This window comes from Phalangium opilio, unplaced genomic scaffold (genome assembly GCF_054372755.1).
Source record: "Phalangium opilio isolate 3A_F unplaced genomic scaffold, DU_Popi_V2 ptg000041l_1, whole genome shotgun sequence".
NCBI classification, from domain to species: domain Eukaryota; kingdom Metazoa; phylum Arthropoda; class Arachnida; order Opiliones; family Phalangiidae; genus Phalangium; species Phalangium opilio.
In genome coordinates, this window is record NW_028324165.1 from 9,839,243 (window position 1) to 9,858,771 (window position 19,529).

Consider the following 19,529-nt stretch of genomic DNA (forward strand, 5'->3'; position numbering starts at 1 on the left):
GGTGTTGCTGCACTACTACTGCGAAGAAATCTAATCTATGCTTGCTAATAATCACTCCAATTGAAGCAATTAAAATATAATCATTCTAACTGATTAATTAGATTTTCCCGTGTGTCAATTACACGCATGCAGGCTCAAAATTCAACATGAATAAACAAATTATGTCACCAATCACCGAATTGGAGCAGTTGTTGGCTACTGCTATTTTCTGCAGCTGCAGGGTGTAGAGGGAAATTAAATGTGATCACAAAGATAACTGCATACAGTAATATCTGATAATATTATAGTAGATCTGCAATCACTGATTCGTCATATATAATGATACGTTTAGCTCCTCCCACAAAGCCCACTTATATACGTTGAGAAAACGGCTACACAATGAATCGATTCCTAAATTCAAAAATTCTAAAAATGTTCGAGTCCACAACTATTAAACTACTTCATCACTCACTTTCTCTTATTTAAATAATTTATGTTTCTGATATCTATGTAATCTTTATAATTATATCTCGAGTGGTCAGGTAGAATAGAAGTTAACACCTGTGCATCGCAGTGACCCCTTTTTCCTTGACGATTATGTAACGGCGGAGGACCAGGGTCCGCGTACGTGGGGGGTCACGTCAGATTATAACAATTTATTAAAAGTCTTAATTGCCAGCGTTTCTTCATGCCGCAACGCTTAAAACCCCCTGAAGAGAGAGAGAGAGAGAGAGAAGTCGAGTATCGTGTTTAATTAGGTAGCTGTTGAAGGTACCGAGTGTTTTATTGGCCTGCGTGACCCCCGCTATCAAAATGACCACAGAATTAAAGTAGTTAAATGTTAAAAACCGAAGAACGTTTCTGTTCATTAACTTATGGTAGCATAAGTTCATAAGATATGTTCATCCATAAGTTTGTCACTGGTAACTTAGAAACTGGAGCTTGTAATTTTGAAGTGAATGAGGTAGGTCATAGATTCGAGGTATTAAAAGCGATGTACGCCTGGTTTTGGCGCTGTTAAAGGCTTAGTAATGCAGACTAAATAGGAGCTAGATGGAACTTGGTCCTGCAAAATTAATTAACCACCGAGTGTAGGACTTCAATTCTCGCTTGTCGTTCTCGAACTCGTTATCTCGAGCAGTAAGTCTCTAGAATTACGAAGTGCAGGAAGTATCATGCTTATGGAACATGTTAACAAAATTCACATGGCACGCTCCGCTACATGTCGAGCGAGATTTGATTAAAATTGAGCGCGATGTAGACTGACAATCGTGTCGCTAGACGAGATATAGAGCGAGAAAAGTATTAAATCTCGACTTTTAGGCCTACTGCCAACCTACACGGATGGTGTATGCGTTTATAGTTCTAGACACCGTTAGGTAAGAGTGAGTGTAACCTTTAAGTCAGCGTGCAAAAATCAATCACCCCTTAAAACTAAAGGATAGAGGTAGGTATCCCTCTGACAGATTTGCATTAACCCAAATGGGACATCGTACGTTCACAGAGAAAGAGACAAGGACCAGGGTCCTTTTGGGTCCATTCCGCCCCGTCCCCCAAAAAAACAAAAAGATACCATTTTGTTCACGCTAACAAAAGTATTTTAATCTTGAAATTATAAAAGGTAAATATTCAGAATCCGAATAGGTCTCAAGGAATTGGCTCCGGGTACGATTGAAGTGTATATTTTCTATTTCTATTGTATTTTGTCTATAAAGTGACGTCCACACTAAGGTGGGTCCCTTTACAAACCCACTATTACCTTTGACCTCAACAAGTTTAATGAAAAGGAGAAAATGGGTAACACAGATAATATTAGGGATAACGTATATTTAACCCATATAACAAACAGTATTTCCAGAATCGAAAATTGTACAAAAACATGTTAACTTCGGTTTATTATACTTCTAAACCTAAAGAAGACCTTAGGGTATATACGCCGTCCATAGTCTGTTAGCACCTTCGTCAAAACGGTACCAAACACAATTTAAACATTGCTATATACTTTCTTCACATCATTTTACTCGAAAAATTTTAAGGAAACGTCCCACGTGATGCATGCAGGTTAAATTAAACTGATTCCTTACAAAGAGGCTAAGAAACTATAGACGAAGTTAGCGTGGGTCTAGGATGTAAGGAAGAAGAAGAAAAAAGGTCTGTTCTTACCCGGCGGGGCCGTATTTGTCGTCAATGCGCACTTCAGTTTGACAGTTTTCGGTCACGGCTCCTAAGCGTACTAAGAGGACATCGTGGGCCACGGTGGCCGTGTATTCCGTCACCAGAGGAGTGAAAGACGGAATCAAACGGAGCTTCGGAAGTAGCACGATGGATGACAGGTACGGCATCGAAGTTTGGTCTAAAAACACCAAAGAAAATGGTTTTAGTTTCCCACACTTTTTTCTTTGGGAACGTAACCCCAAAAATTTCAACAGAAAATAAATTAAGCAGCCTATATCGTGCTCTCCATAAGTTTGAGTTCAATATGTAGCCAAGAAGTGATATCTAGTTTATTAGGGAGAAGGTATAAATTCGCGCCACATTTCCAGCTTTATCGCCAATCCAAACGTTACGTAGGTCCGGAGTTAATCCCCGCCGCCTCTAAATTACAACCAGCATCTCATTGGTTCTTGAAAACTCCCGTCAGCGCGACCGACGCGAATGACGAAAATTACAGTCATATTTTCCGACTGAGGAGAGTGTAGCGAAATAGCCCGGGGCCTCCTTTTACGTCCCCCCTTGTATTTTGAAAGGGGGACAGGGACTATGGCCTCGCGCGAGTACTTAGGTATCTTATACCTTCTCCCTAATAAACTAGATATTGCTTCTTGGCCAAACTTAGAAATAAGTTAAATTTTCATTAAGTAAAAAAAAAACCCAGAACAATGATTACCGAAACACGCCCTAATCAACAAATACGTTGTATCTTTCAACTCAGACTCTATTAAACAATTCACGTTTTATCTCCCAAAAAGACAAAATTACCACGGTTCACCCAAGATAAAGATAAAGACAAAAAAAAGCAAAAAATACTTCCAGAGCCCAGAGGATGTCTAATCAAAGTTGACGGGGCGAGAATTCGACGCGCTCATAAGGAACTTTACATCCTAAGAAAGGGTACGTTCCTTGGAAAGAAAGGCGGGTATTAAGGTTGGTAAAAGGGTCCCTTAGTAAGATTGTAAGGCAATACGGGACGAAGAACCAAGAGGGTATTCTTTCCTCAGATGAAAAGCTAACGAGTTGGAAGGGTAAGAACCCTTAACTCGAGGTCTACGCCTTAAGAACTACAGGAGCCGTCCGTCCTTTGTTCTAAAGAACCGAACAAGGGCATCGCGTCGTTATTAGGCTGACGATACTAGAGATACTTGAGGAAATGATTAAAGGGATAGTCTGCGGTTTGAGAAAACAGAAGGGGATAATACTGAAGAAGGGTGACACTCTGTAGAAGTCCTCTTAATTCTTTAGTTACATGATTCTTCCCGGGCTCATGGCACCATTTTTGTTAATTTGCTTACGCGCTCATCAAACTTAATTCAGATGGGTATATATATAACAATCGCACCGTGCTAGGGTGAATTCTAAAATTACTGTTTGGTATTTACTAAACCCTCAGCAATCAATCAATTAACCCTGCACAAACCTTGATTGTCTTGACGTGGATGGGATAAAAACCCTGCAAAAGCGCATGCATGGGCCTGGGTTGACAAATAGTTAAGCAGCGCTAATAGATTAGTAATGATGATGGGGATCACTATTTACATGGCGTATATCATTGATTCGGTTTAGTATAACCTTGCTATGATAAATATTAATTCTGATGATGTTAAGAAGAATCAAGTTACAATTACCCCGCCCCGCTTTGTGGTGGTACACTTCTCCCGAAGAGAAGTTTTATATACTTCTGATATATAGGTATGAGGGTTTCCACTGCATCCCTCTCACCTTCAAGCTTTGAATTATTGAAATAGGTTAACTATCAAAACCTCAATATGCAGCTACTATCTCTTTAAGATACTCTATAACAGACTTGTGGATCGAGCAAGCGCGATGTTTGAATTTGCACAAGATGTTTACGTATTTTCTAAGGACTTCCCAAACCATTTAAGACAAAGAACTATGATGGTAACGCGGTCATATGAGTTAACAAGGAGTTAGGTTTTTCCGTAGACGTTCGAGAATGGTTCAGATAATTTGTTTGCCTTGTTGTTTTAAGGGTGCGGTCGAGTTTTAATCTTACGTCTATATACTTACAATAAAATTACAAATTACTTTGTATACAGGGTGTTTCTGATAAGTCTGGTGATGGTATAAATTAAGAAGGGGACTGCGTTCTTTGAGAAAACAATTTTGAGTCGAAAATGTACCATCTATACTTCTATCACCTCCATTTTGTTTACCACAATGGACAATGCTGTTTTCGAGTTATGATTTGATTATCAGTGTTTTAAGGATGACCCCTTAATAAAATTAAATTAGAAATAATTGTCTAAATCAGTTTCTTAATTAAATTTAATTAAGGGGGGTCATCCGTAAAATACTCTTAACAACAATCTTAACTCGATTTGAAACAGCATTGTCCCTTGTGGTAAACAAAATGGAAGCGATAGAAGTATAGATGTTACATTTTCGACTCAAAATCGATTTCCCAAAGAATTAACATCCCCCTTAATTTATGCAATCACCAGACTTATCAGAAACACCCTGTATAATGTAATGTCGTAATATAATATTGTAATCGCAATTAAACCCTACTACCCCTTTAACAAAATAATAATAAAAAAATAACAAGGGAAACTCACCTCTACTGCAACTTGGCAAGGAAGCCGAGACTGATGCTGAAACGAAATGAAAAAAAAAAAAATGCAAAATTAGATTTACTTTATCAAGCTAGGCCTAGATCCCATAGAATTGTACCGAAAGGAAAAACTTGAACCAAGGTAAAAAAAATAAACCAATACAGGGTGTTTCTGATAAGTCTGGTGGCATAAATTAAGGGAGGCAGTGTTAATTCTTTGGGAAATCGATTTTGAGTCGAAAATGTAACATCTATACTTCTATCGCCTCCATTTTGTTTACCACAAGGGACACTCTGTTTTCGAGTTAAGATTGTTGTTGGAGTATTTTACGGATGACCCCTTAAGTTTAATTAAGAAACTGATTTAGACAATTATTTATAATTTAATTTAATTAAGGGGTCAACACTAAAACACTGAGTCAAATCATAACTTGAAAACAGAGTATCCCTTGTGGAAAACAAAATGGAGGCAATAGAAGTATAGAACATTTCCCCAAAGAACACAGGCTCCCTTAATTTATGGCACCAGGTTTATCAGAAACACCCTGTATATAGATAGGGTGAAAACTTCTACCTATTCCTGAATAGGAGAGAAGGCGGGGGAGGGGGTGGGTTAAGGAAAAGGAAGAAAGTACTCCAGTTAACTAAATCAGGAAATTTACAGATTTAACAGGATAGAAAGAGCGCTTGCTTCCTCTACATAGATATGTTAGTTTTTCCTTTAGAAAAATCAGGTTTTGCTTGAATTCCTGATTGGATAAAGAGACTCAATGGAATTTGCCTAAGTAAGCTCTGGAAACGAGGGGTCGGACACTCTCATTCAAGGAAGGAAATTGAAAAAAGAAAATCTTTGACCAGGGATAGATTTAATTTTAGAAGTAGGAATGGAGAACAGAGTAATCTGGGCGCGCATGCGTCAAAGTCCGGACCCCCCTTCCACGTGACGGGGGAGTATGAAAGAAGAGGTGGGTCATAGCGACAGAGGTAAAAAGGAATTACGTAGTATTTTTCGCCGTCCCCGCATCAGCAACGTCATCAAAACGTATAGTTTAAGTGAGCAGCCAATAAGATATGATTTAAACTTTTCGTTACGCGTTGGAGGGACGGGCTCTATACTGGGTGGTCTATGATTCGGACTGAAGTAAATGCTAACCGTTCTCCAATTCTACTAACTCTAAAAGACTAAAACCGTTTGAAAGTCAAAAATAAACTCTACAATCTCTATGTCTAACCAAACCGGAAGTCATTCTCCCAGCTAGTGTCCAATCTCTTTAAATTATATAACTATCCATACATGTACATTTCATTTCCAACGATACGAGTGTGTATTTGCTTGCGGTAGGTACGTAGGTAGGTACTGGTGTTTTGTAAAGAGACAAGCTTCTTTACATATTTATGAAGTAAGAACCTTCCCCTCAATATCTCTCTCCAGCTCTCTTTGATGTAGAGTTCTTGTAGATCTTCAGGAAATTGATGTTTTCCTAAGGTTATGACTACAGAGGGTGGATATATATGGATCGTACTGTGTTTTTGCTTGGATGATAAGATGAAGTAATGGTATTGGACTGGTACTAAAGATAATTAGATTTCAATGGATTTACGAAGTACTCAAGTATCGCGTCTACATGACTATTGGAATCATTAGATTATTGAAATTTTATGTTATGGATCACACATAAACAAGATATGGGACGGTAAAACTGAACTGAACTGATAGAGGGGCGCATGTATTTAATTTAAGCCTTATCGACGTGCAAAAATATATAATAACGGATTAACGGTATACGCACGAATAGATTTAATTTTAGAAGTAGGAATGGAGTCTAACGGTTAGTATTTACTTCAGTTATTCCGACTCATAGACCACCCAGTATAGAGTCCCATCTCCCTCCAACACGGATAACGAAATTTTTAAATTATCTTATTGGTTGCTCACTTAAACTACGTTTTGATGACGTTGCTGACGGGGACGGCGAAAAATACTACGTAATTCCTTTGTATCTCTGTCGCTATGACACACCCGCCTCTTCTTTCATACCCCCCCCCCGTCCCGGGAAGGGTATCCGGGACTTTGACGCATGCGCGCCCAGATTACTCTGTTCTCCATTCCTACTTCTAAAATTAAATCTATCCCAGAACATATCATATGAACTTATGATGATGTCAGTGTTAATTCACTTACCGGTGACATTTTCATCAGTATTTTTATCTTTCGCGAGTGAACGACGATTATTTGTACTATCATTGGCACTAGTGAACTTCCAAGTCGACGACGAGCCGGCGGACGCGTTCCAATTTTTCAGCTCGAAGGCGTTCTTTTTCAGGACGGACATTATCGAGACGATATCTCGAGAAGCGCTGCTTTCCGGAATTCTAATACGTCACACAAGAAATAAATAAAAACAGCGCAAAACGTATACCATTTACTGATTGAAATAACCTTGAAATGCTAAGCCTAATTGCGTATTTAAAAGCCCTAAATCTTACCTATTATCACTAAGAGAATTCCCGATCCATTTAGAAATCTCCTCAGCTATTGAGCCATATCTACTAGGGTCAGGCCCTGGGAAAATCTATAGGATTTTTGGGGTTTAGCCTTTGTCAGTCTAGGAAGAGAATTAGGCTTAAGTGGAAGTAGCTTTACAAACCTGACGAAATCCTCCACTGTTGAGTTGTTCGCGTTGGCTTTGCATCAAGTATTCCAAATCCTCAACGCTCAGGCACAAATTATGGTTAGTTTGGCAATTTATTCCCTGTTAAAAAGATTGAAAATTCGTCTGCTACAGGATGACCTTGACTTTTTTACCCTAGCCGTGGTAATCAGGCCAATATTCGCTAACCCTAAACGTGGTAATTTAGTCCTAATATTCGCTAACCCTAACCGTGGTAATTTAGTCCTAATATTCGCTAACCCTAACCGTGGTAATTTAGTCCTAATATAAGCTAACCCTAACCGTGGTAATTTAGTCCTAATATTCGCTAACCCTAACCGTGGTAATTTAGTCCTAATATTCGCTAACCCTAACCGTGGTAATTTAGTCCTAATATTCGCTAACCTAACCGTCGTAATTAGGCCTAATATTCGCTAACCCTAACACGGTAGTTAGGCCTAAAATTTGCTAACCCTAACATGATTGTTTAGCCTAATTTTCGCTTACCCTAACACGGTAGTTAGGCCTAAAATTTGCTAACCCTAACATGATTGTTTAGCCTAATTTTCGCTAACCCTAACACGGTAGTTAGGCCTAAAATTTGCTAACCCTAACATGATTGTTTAGCCTAATTTTCGCTAACCCTAACACGGTAGTTAGGCCTAAAATTTGCTAACCCTAACATGATTGTTTAGCCTAATTTTCGCTAACCCTAACACGGTAGTTAGGCCTAAAATTTGCTAACCCTAACATGATTGTTTAGCCTAATTTTCGCTTACCCTAACACGGTAGTTAGGCCTAAAATTTGCTAACCCTAACATGATTGTTTAGCCTAATTTTCGCTAACCCTAACACGGTAGTTAGGCCTAAAATTTGCTAACCCTAACATGATTGTTTAGCCTAATTTTCGCTTACCCTAACACGGTAGTTAGGCCTAAAATTTGCTAACCCTAACATGATTGTTTAGCCTAATTTTCGCTTACCCTAACATGGTAGATAGGCCTTAATATTTGTCCAGTGTCGCATTTCTCCAATTTTAAAGAAAAAAACCAACCGAGTTTATTGCAAATTCCTACTCCAGATGCTAATATAAAAGTAAACCCTACCCCATCTTAAACGTTGAAATAAAATAAGATACACATCCAGGCAATCTAAAATATCCTATTACCTACAGATTCAATTTTAGGATTTAATATTAACTGAAACTGACACTCTTGGCGCATTTTATGCTTTAAGAAACGAGACGCGTTTTAATAAAAATATCGCATGGAACCATTTTAACGGCTCAATTTAAGTTGACAGTTAAGAAAAAATTTAAACAACGTGGACCCATTAGTTTGCTAAAATAAAATAACAAAAAAAAATATTTTCCATAATAAAATTATTTTGGAACAAAGCGCTCCCTAGAGGCAAATATTATCAGATTTAGAAACAGTTTTTATTTATTTTTTTCGACTTTAAGGCCCATTCACACCATGGAGAAAGGGGGGAGGAGTCGAATTGAGTAGCGTTTCTCGGTCACTATGCGTAGTAAGTTTCACCCCCAAGTGGGAGAAAACTGTGGGGGATGGAATGGGGAAAGATTCTTGCACACTGTGGTAAAACCACCATGATGCTTCTTTGGCTACATTTATCACGCCCTCTCTCGACCATGTCTCGACTTAACAAATTCAAAATATAGTGGCAGCATGGTTCCAGGCTTCTATCGTATAACTTTGGCTTTTATACACGCAGTATATGCCCATATTCAAATAATTAATACGTGAAATATTACCTAATTCACAAAAGCTTCCCTCCGTTCCTCCGTTGAAATCTACGCGCCACGAAATAGCAGAAGGCAATTAAATTAAACTCGCCACCATGGTGCCACAGACGGCGCCAGCTAATTAGGTCACGTGTGTTTACCACGATGTGGATGATGCGACCCCCACTATTTCAACCCACCCCGTCCTCCCGTTTTTGTGGGAAATTATATCGCGGATCGGGGCAGAGTTCGGTTCAAGATTTCGACTCCTCCCCCCTTTCTCCATGTTCACACTAAAATCTTACGTTCACTTCGGTCTCTGAATGGTTCTTTAAAGGCCGACTTCCAGCGAAAAGGGTACTAGCGAACTGAAAACCGAGCATCAACAACAATGTAGCGACCGTGCCGATTTTCGAATCCCCGCTGGGTCAAAAGAGTGAAGGGTTCTCGCTAACTGAAAGCCGTGCAATGTGGTTCTAGCGAACTGAAGATACGCAATAGAAATCCTTTTCAATTTATTTCCTCTCGTATTTTTGCTTTCCCCTAAAGGAAATTCTCTATTGTGTATCTTCAGTTTGCTAGAACCACATTGCACGGCTTTCAGTTAGCTAGAACCCTTCAATCTTTTACCCCAGCGGGGATTCGAAAATCGGCACGGTCGCTCCATTGTTAGACTCGATGCTCGGTTTTCAGTTCGCTAGAACTCTTTTCGATGGAAGTCGGCCTTTAAGGGATGGCCTATAACTTTGATATTGTTGTCTGTCTATGAAACAATTTTTTTAATTTACTTACCAAGATTCCGAAGTTTTCAGAGCCATTTTCTAGGGAGCTGGCCACTTGGGTAGCAACAGGCGATGGCGTGAATAGCAGCGTGATCATATCTTCGACCACAGAGCGTTTAACGGCGTTGGCTTTGACATTACCCTCTTTGGCCGATAATCTTAAGTTTGGTTGACCATTGATGTCCACTATCATTGGACACAATGATGAATTGAAGACTACGTCCACACCAAGTAGTTGGAAGCAGTGAGGACAACTGCGTGGGAGTCAATAAAAAAACCGGTAGAAATTGAAATAAAATTGTCTGCTAAAGGTAGAATGTGGCTATTGTTTTGTAGGTAACTAGCGACCTCTAGGTTTAGTACAATTATTTCAAAATTAAGTTAACATTCCAGCAGGGATAGATTTAATTTTAGATGTAGGAATTGCAACGGTTAGTATTTACTTCAGTCCGACTCGTAGACCAACCAGTATAAAGCCCCTCCCTTCAACACGTAACAAAAAGTTTAAATTATCTTATTGGCTGCTCACTTGAACTACGTTTTGATGACGTTGCTGATGGGGACGGCGAAAAATACTACGTAATTCCTTTTTACCTCTGTCGTTTGCTATGACCCGCCTCTTCTTTCATCCCCCTACGTCCCTTGGAAGGGGGTCCGGGACATTGACGCGCGCCCACATTACTCTGTTCTCCATACCTGCTTCTAAAATTAAATCTATCCCTGATTCAAGTCAAAGACCATTGTTTCCAACTTCAGTCCCCTGCAACTCACCGTGTTTTAGTAAACTTCCTTTCGTCAGATGGCGAAGGAGGTATTTTGGCCACTAAGAACGCTTCAGCCAATAACAAGGTCTGGACTAACATTTGGTCCAGTTTATCGGCGGCCTCACTGACCGCATTTTCCCCATAAATCCTAACCAAATATCTCCAAAATTGAGACAAGGGCCAAGCTCTTCCTGGAATCTACAATACAATCAAGGAAACAAACACAACGCAAAAATATTCGACATAAAACCTTGACCTTTGACCTCATAATAATAATAAACGTACTGTACCTTTCTGTAACTTCTATTCTGGTCGTAACGGTGATAAAGAATTCCATTTTGGTGCAAATAGGCGCGTAAAGGCGAGAGTGACGTAATTAAGACGTAGAATCGGATACTGACACTCCGGTTAAAGATGGTCAAAGGGTTCCCGATTAATTGCTGGACAATGGCCTTCTTGTATTTGAATCTGTTAAGTTCTTCTTGACCAGAGGGTGACAGGATATCGAATGGTCTCGGACCGGAATACCCGATTTTGGCGTTATGAGGTTTCAACAACCATTGAACACTGTCCCCAAGATCCTCAGCTGCACGGACAAAGCTCTCGTGTTGGGATGGTAGCAAGAAACATAATGGGTACCATTTGTCACCTCCGAAACCTGCAGAGTTAAAGAAAGTTTTGTTGATTAAGAATCTATGACGTTTTACCCACGTCACTTCATGAAAAGTTGTCTCTAACCAGTGACAAACTTATATGGAACATATCTTATCAACTTATGCTGCGGGTATATAAATCGCTCTAAACACTCAACAGAGGGCGATAAACACTTACCAGGCATTTTCCTCGCTTCATTCATAACTGCACACAATGAATCCTTCTTGCATAGAACGTCATAAACTCCTGGAAGCCGATTGACCTTTGGTACAAATAAAATAAATAAATAAATAAAGTTTAAAATAATTACAATTAAATACTTCAAGATACATCAAACTATTTCAATACAGATTATATATGGCCTATAACCAGGAATACACACAGCTACTAGGAATAATTGTGCCCCACGTTAATTTCTATGCGGGTTTTGTGGGCAGGGTTTGAGAATAGGTTCTAACGTCACAAATATTAATAATTCTGATGGAGTCTTTCTAACTGCGATTTCATTGGTTGCTAGCAAAAGGTGCAACGCGCATGCAGTGAGATAGATTATTCGCTTGGATAAAATTTGTCATAAATAATGATTAGTCTAGCTAGCTCCTCCCATAAAAAAGTTGCCTAATACGTTGTGAAAAGTGGCACATACACAATGATTCCTATTAACCGTATGCATTCCAGGAAATAACAAATTAAGTAAATATGAGATGAGCTAGACATTTCCAATATGGAATGGGTTAAAATATTTCCAAATGGGAGATAAATGGAAATTAGGTTATAACTGTCATAAAATCATTAGGGTAAGTTTAAATGGGATAAAGTATTTAATTTTAGGAGCTTCATGGATTGAAAACACAAAATTAATGCACGAGACGAAGTTATAGAAAAATAAAGCCTGTCGCACACATCTTCCGCTAAAATATAGAATGTTCCATAAACGGTTGTAGGACCGAATTATTTCACATACCTTTAAGTATTTAAAACTACGTTACAATCCATTTAAACAAATTAATCGCGAAACCAATAATGTACATGTACGTAGTTGTTAACAGACCCTATGTACGATAGCCTTTAAGTTACGAAAAATTTAGTTAAAAGTAAAAATTTTAACGTTTTAAATTAATACTCTAGCTTGAATTTACAGTGCACGTTCAAAGCGCAAGTTCTAGTAAAAGCGCTTGAAATAAAAACATAGAGAAAGGAGCAAAGCTACCCTTGTATGCGGTATCAATTCAAGGTGATATCGGTTCTAATTGTAGATAAGTATATAGTGAGGGACAATTCGAATCGAAGTTAAGCCTTGGCGAATTAAATTTCCCGTGGAGATTCAAAAAGGGTGGAAAAGTTGCGCTCTTAACGAGTATTTCATGTTCAAGCGTTCCCCATCCAATACTTTTCCAAACGATATATATTCTCTCTCAACGACGTACTGCCAATGGGTTTCGACTGCTCGATCTAATTAAGATCATTAACTAAGGAGTTAAGCGCAAAACCTACTAACTTCTATTTCAGATTATTTTCGTTTTCGGGAAGGTCGACTCTAAGCAATCTTGAGTGAATATAGCTAGAGTTTGTGTGTGTGTGTGTGTGTGTGGAACCAAGAGCAAATAGAAAATAACAGGAAGTGAGGTAGGTATTGTTCGGTAAGGAGACCGTGGGTATTTACTGCCCTCTAGTGGTATACTAGGGAAATTTAAAATCTGGCTTAATAATATTAATATTATTACTAGTATTACTAGTGAAACGCGTTTTCAATCATGTAAAACGAATGTCCACTTTAATTTGCCAGCCACCAGGTGTCGCACGCCTACAATTAAATCTAATCTATGGGATAATAATCTCCAAGAAGCAATATACATATAATCATTCTAGCTCATTAATTTTTCCCGTGTCAATTACGCTGCATGCAGGCTCAAAATTCAACATGAATTCACAAATTATGTCACCAATCACCAACCGAATTGGAGCAGTTGTTGGCTACTGCTATTTTCTGCAGCTGGGTATAGAGGGAAATTAAATGTGACCACAAAGATAACTGCATACAGTAATATGTATAATATTAAAGTAGATCTGCAATCACTGATTGGTTAGTCAAATTGATCAATACAGACAAATTAAGAAGCTAGAGAGAGAGAGAACGAAACGAATTAAGACTTGGATAAGTTGGAGTACTTCGTATATATAATTTTACTGAAACTTCACAGCGGAACTTCCTCAGTGCTTCTTCCACTTTCTGTTATTTCTATTTGCCTTTGTTAATACTTTACACTCCACTGAGTTACTCTTGGCAAATTGTAAAGCTTGTAGTAGTAGACAGTAGTACTATAGTATTGGGGCAATCCTTCTGGGTCCTTTTTCGACCCGGGTTACGGTATAGGGTTTTCACCATTATGGGTAGTCAATAACGCGATTGTCTTTCGAAAGGACCGGGTCCCTTAAAACGAAGTGCTAGGTCCTATATTGGTCCCAAGGGACCACAGGGGAAACGGAGTAGTGAATTTTAAAGATGTTTTAAAGACGTATATACGAACTACGAATCGAAGAATTTTTAATGGGATTCGGTGTTAAGTTGTTGTGTTGTTGAACTTTGATTTCGTTTCGTTTAATTTGTTATAAAGCAGAAACAGTACATGTTAGCGGATGTTTATTTATTTATTTATTTATTCTGGTTGTTTATTCTTGTTGTATTGCCATGGCATTTTGTCCAAAGGGACACTGTTTTCGAGTTATGATTTGATAAGTGTTTTAGGGATGACCCCTTAATTAAATTAAATTAGAAATAATTGTCTAAATCAGTTTCTTAATTAAATTTAAAGGGGTCATCCGTAAAATACTCTGAATGCAATCTTAACTCGAAAATAGTGTCCCTTGTGGAAAAATGGCGATAGAAGTTACTAGCATTTTTAATCAAAAATCGATTTCCCAAAGAACAAACATCCCCCTTAATTTATGCCACCAGACTTATCATAAACACCCTGTACAGTTTTCCCATCCTCTATATGGTTTAAAACCCTTGACATTACGTTTTAATACCAGCTCTCTGTACAAATACTAAGAAAATGTTTCCAACTCGAGCCGTTCTAATTCATAATAGAAAAGGCATACATAACTACCTCTGCAGGCATTATAAAATATTCAAATCCGTGAAGCTTTTAAAATCCTCCAAAGGTATTTGGAAAGCAGAAAGAAAATTCACTTTTAAGTTTCTGCATGCTGAAGTTCACGATACATAATTAATGGCGAAATGTTAACGCAAGTTTGCGGTGGATGATACTAAGTAACTTTTAAGGGAAATTGAAATAGGAGAAATAAATACGTAAATTGAAGAGCTATCTATTTATTTATTTTATAGCTTTTCAGTCTAATCTAATTATTAATTCAAAGTCTAATCTAAATAAAGTTATCGGATTTCAAGGCTAATACCAAGTTCTTTATGAGAATATTCCCAAGCCTAATCTGAACTAATTTAGCAGAATATTCCCAAGCCTAATCTGAACTAATTTAGCAAAATATTCCCAAGCCTAATCTGAACTAATTTAGCAGAATATTCCCAAGCCTAATCTGAACTAATTTAGCAGAATATTCCCAAGCCTAATCTGAACTAATTTAGCAGAATATTCCCAAGCCTAATCTGAACTAATTTAGCAAAATATTCCAAGCCTAATCTGAACTAATTTAGCAAAATATTCCCAAGCCTAATCTGAACTAATTTAGCAGAATATTCTCAAGCCTAATCTGAACTAATTTAGCAGAATATTCCCAAGCCTAATCTGAACTAATTTAGCAGAATATTCCCAAGCCTAATCTGAACTAATTTAGCATAATATTCCCAAGCCTAATCTGAACTAATTTAGCATAATATTCCTAATCCTAATCTCAGAAAATTTAGCAGAACATTCCTAAACCTTATCTCAACTAAATTACCATAAAATTGCTAAGCCTAATTCTATCAATATAGCATTCCTAAGCCTAATTTCAAATCATTCAATACAGTATTCCTAAGCCTAATTTCAAACTATTCACCGTAGCATTACTAAACCTAATCTGAATAAATTTATCATAACATTCCTAAGCCTATAATCTAACAAAATTCACCATAACTTTCCTAAGCCAAATCAAACACAATTCACCTTAACTTGCCTATGCCTATAATCAAACACAATTCACTACCAAAACTTTCCTGTAGGCCTAATCTCACACAATTCATCCCAATTAAACCTCAAATCCATTTACCGCAAAAAGCACCATATACTACTATCAAATCATTTACAGCTGTCAACCACACTAAGCCTATCTCGACCGGCCTATCGTCACACATTAGATCAAAATAACTATAACCCTTTTCCCGAAATTTGCCGAATTCCAAAACTTTCATGAAATCAGAATAATTAAAATAAATACATCTAATTTAAACCAATAATTTATCTATGGCTTCATCGAAGACTCTCTCTCTAAAATAACACCATAAGTTCATAAGATATGTTGGCCATCCATAAGTTTGTAAAGTCTGGTAACTTAGAAACTGGAGCTTGTAATTTTGAAGTGCCTGAAGTAGGTCATAGATTCGAGGTAAAGCGACATACGCCTGGTGCATGAGGCGCTGCTGTCAAAGGCCTAACTAGTAATGCAGACTAAATAGGAGCTAGATGGGACTTAAGTCCTGCAAAATTAATTAACCACCGAGTGTAGGACTTCAATTCTCATTTGTCGTTCTCGAACTAGTTATCTCGAGCTGTAAGTCTCAGGGTAGCATTACGAACTGCATAGGTAGTGTTATACTTATAATGTAACATATCTTATAAACTTATGATAAAACCTATACGTAGCCATCAGGGATTGAATCCGGAGGAAATTATGAAACTTGAAATCGATTCCGATTCAGTTAATACTGCAAGGATTTTCTTCAAAGATAAACAACGTGTTTCGATGCGGTTCAATTTTGCGAAAATGGATAATTTCCCATCTAAATGTAACGAGTATAGCGCAAGTTAAAATGAATTTACGATAATAGATACGACGTTACCTTTCTCAACAAATCTTGTTTCATATTTTATTATTATTTTTTTATACTAAAGATTAGCTTTTAAAATTGGAGCTAAGATAAAGTACGCGAATTTAAAGTTACTTTCCTATATTAAATCAAGAAGTGATATCTAGTTTATTAGGGAGGAGGTATAAGATGCTGCCTAAGTATTCGCGCGCTATAGTCCCAGTCCCCCTTTCAAAATACAAGGGGGGGGAAGTAAAAGGAGGCCCCGGGCTATTTCGCAGCTTCTCCTCAGTCCGAAAATATGACTGTTATTTTCGTCATTCGTGTCGGTCGCGCTGACGTGAGTTTTCAAGAACCAATGAGATGATGCTGGTTGTAATTTAGAGGCGGCGGGGATTAACTCCGGACCTACGTAATTTGGACTGGAGATAAAGCTAGATTATAAATGTGGGGGCGAATTGTATACCTTCTCCCTAATAAACTAGATATAACTTCTTAATTGTTAAAATCATTTCGATAACTTCGCAATTGATCTACTTCCGCTGCCGGAACTAAAACCGGAGTTATTTACCTTATCAAATGGATCGGCATATAGGCATAGTATTGTGTGTAAATTACATCAATTGTCGCATCAATTTAGTGGAAACGAGCTGGCGGTAGCCACCGGGGTTTGTTTAGATATCAATTGAAGCCACCGAGAGTGCATTTGCATAGAAGCAAAGGGTTAGGGTCTTTTAGAATTAGATTAAATGGGGCATGTATGGCCTCCAACTAGAATTGCTCGTCCGGTATATCCTTGATGATTTAAAAATACAGACGTATTTAAATCTAAGGCCAAGGCTTAGGATAGTGAATTTATAGATAAGAATAACATTGGTCTATTCCTACAAACTAACAAAAATAAAAGGTGCCTACCAACCCTCTGGTACCTCTGAAGCAATGTCAATTCCTTGCGGTCCATACATAATCCCGAATCGCCATCGCTAAACGTCATGCATAATAGTAACAACCAATTATCGGGGTCCGGGCGTGGTGACGTGGCGCCGTTGATCTGACCAATCACGTTTTGTTCTGAAGAAAAGAACGAACAATAAAAATAAAGAATTAAGTAAGCGTTGGTCGATCCGAAATACAATGTAAGCTATCACGGTTGTGTTTAACAAAAGACCCTAGGAGCAGGTGTCGTCTGTTTGATGGGAACATCAGGTATGTTAACACAAAGACGCTAGATGGGGCTTTAAAGCTACCAGTTCACCAAATGGACCTTTTCGACGTATCGGGACATACAAGGGGGTTGATACATTAAAGTATCTGCGCTCTATCATGATACACAGAGACTATACAGCGCAGGCGCCAAAAAGCCAGATTTAAGGCTAAGTTTACCGTCATAGTTACATCAAAATGGTCTATTTGTTTCATGTTGTTTGAAGACATACCTTAATTTAAGTCTTTGTTGACAAACATACCCATAAATGTTCCATCTTAAGACAACAAAGTGGTCAACACAACACCCTTGACCTTTGAAAAGGGTCTGTTACTTGAAACCTTTAAATATAAATGGTCTTACCGACATAGGCGGGGACATGGAGGGAAGAAGGTCCCATCTGGAAGGTGACGAAGATGGTAAGGACGGAGAAAGTGGCGACCAGGATGAGAAGGTCCCTGGGCGAAACGAGCCGGGGACAGAATCGGGATAGACGCGGTCCAACCGCTGATAACCAGCCGAGAGCGGCCATGAATGGTGACACGCTGCCCAAGCCGGAACTCCAATACCAGTTCGGACGAAGCTCCACATCGACGACGATCTAGCCACAACGGCGCATTACCACCAATCACTACTAATTCACTCAACAATGGCCCACAAATTACAACGGTAATGTCCACAAGTGACGCGTGAAATTCTAAGAAAAAAGACAAAGGTGAAAGTTCAAAGTTTAGAACTTTAGAATAGGGTAAGTCAAATCAAGAGGGCGCTGTGGGTTTTTTTTTGGAATCGAACCCTGCGCCCCGTGGTGTAATTGCATTTAAAATAAAACACAAATAGACCTTTAAAAATAAACCAATGCAATAATAAAACCTTAATTTCAAAACAACCTGACACAAGACTTAAGAAAATAAGGCAGATACACAAATTTCTAAAAATAGACCTTTGCCTTTATAAATATCTGGCCGGCAATTTCGCACTCTATAAAATTACTTCCACCCATGAACCCCTTCCTCCCAACACCCCTTTGTAAAGTTCAAAAGTTAAACAGGCCGTATACATCTAACACCTAAGCCTTAAAAAAAACCAAGATAAAAAAGCAAAGTAATCATTTAACCCAACCACGTATGAATTAAAAATAAAGATATATATATACGGTATTTCCTACACTCGGGCAGCACGTACTTAGCAAAAAGAATATGTAGGGGTAAGAACCCATTTAAGAACTGAGAATATATCACACGAAATAGCTATTATAGACTTCCATGATCTAAGGTCTCCGATATAAATTACGATATGGCTTTCAAACAATACGGACTGGTAACGTTGAAGCCCCATCTTACGTCTTTTCATTCCCACGCCCAATCAATCGTCCGTCTTAACCCAGACGATACCTCATGCGCTCCGCCCCTTTTTCAAAAGAGTCTATGGCACTACAGCGCAATTGTATCTTTGAACGTTCTCAAGTCTTATTTGGGTTCTTGATAAGAGTATAATATATTAAACAGGAAAAGAAAGAAATGAATGAATAGCCAAGGCCTAATAGACTAAGGTTAACTATTCTCTATAGGATAAGATTAAATTCACGCCTTGAATTCCTAAAAAGCTAAAGAAGGTAACGTACCTAATTTGCATATTGAGCTCGAGTGCCAAAAGTTAAAGAAAAAGGCCCTAACTTGAAGTTGAATTTATGGATTTACATCCAAACAGTGATCCCTGGGAGTTATAAAATTAAATATTATTTCAATTCTAAAACGTGCCTATTTTTGTAATTAATTTATATTGACCTTGATATACCATAAAAGATGAATTAAAACGCTAATTATATTATGTCTCCTTAGCGTCTAGCTTAAAACAGTGACTACATGAGTTTATTGTACTTAATACACGAGAAAAAGAAATCATTTTCAATAGGCAACACTAGATGGAGCCAAAAATATTTAGCGCCATCTTTGAAATCTTGAATCTATAATAA

At 38.1% G+C, this 19,529-nt stretch overlaps 1 protein-coding gene across 5 annotated transcripts in view; it reads right to left on the reverse strand.

The window, feature by feature from the left end:
• LOC149679837 (cadherin-like and PC-esterase domain-containing protein 1) overlaps positions 1–19,529 on the reverse strand; it is a 121,864-nt gene that overhangs the window by 86,528 nt on the left and 15,807 nt on the right. For 3 of the 5 annotated variants that reach the window (XR_016365900.1, XR_016365901.1, XM_089835651.1), the window contains exons 2-12: positions 17,918–18,251; positions 17,270–17,421; positions 11,541–11,625; positions 11,000–11,367; positions 10,717–10,907; positions 9,956–10,199; positions 7,417–7,521; positions 7,256–7,341; positions 6,951–7,141; positions 4,773–4,808; positions 2,143–2,332 (exon numbers count right to left, since the gene is read on the reverse strand). Coding sequence is in view for 3 of the 5 variants with exons in the window: in XM_089835651.1 (XP_089691777.1) it covers positions 2,143–2,332; positions 4,773–4,808; positions 6,951–7,141; positions 7,256–7,341; positions 7,417–7,521; positions 9,956–10,199; positions 10,717–10,907; positions 11,000–11,367; positions 11,541–11,625; positions 17,270–17,421; positions 17,918–18,086 (1,817 nt within the window). In the remaining 2 variants the exon portion in view is untranslated. Of the gene's footprint in view, positions 1–2,142; positions 2,333–4,772; positions 4,809–6,950; positions 7,142–7,255; positions 7,342–7,416; positions 7,522–9,955; positions 10,200–10,716; positions 10,908–10,999; positions 11,368–11,540; positions 11,626–16,921; positions 17,213–17,265; positions 17,422–17,917; positions 18,252–19,529 lie in introns of those variants that run through there. The other 2 variants (XM_089835652.1, XM_089835653.1) reach the window with 2 other exon arrangements.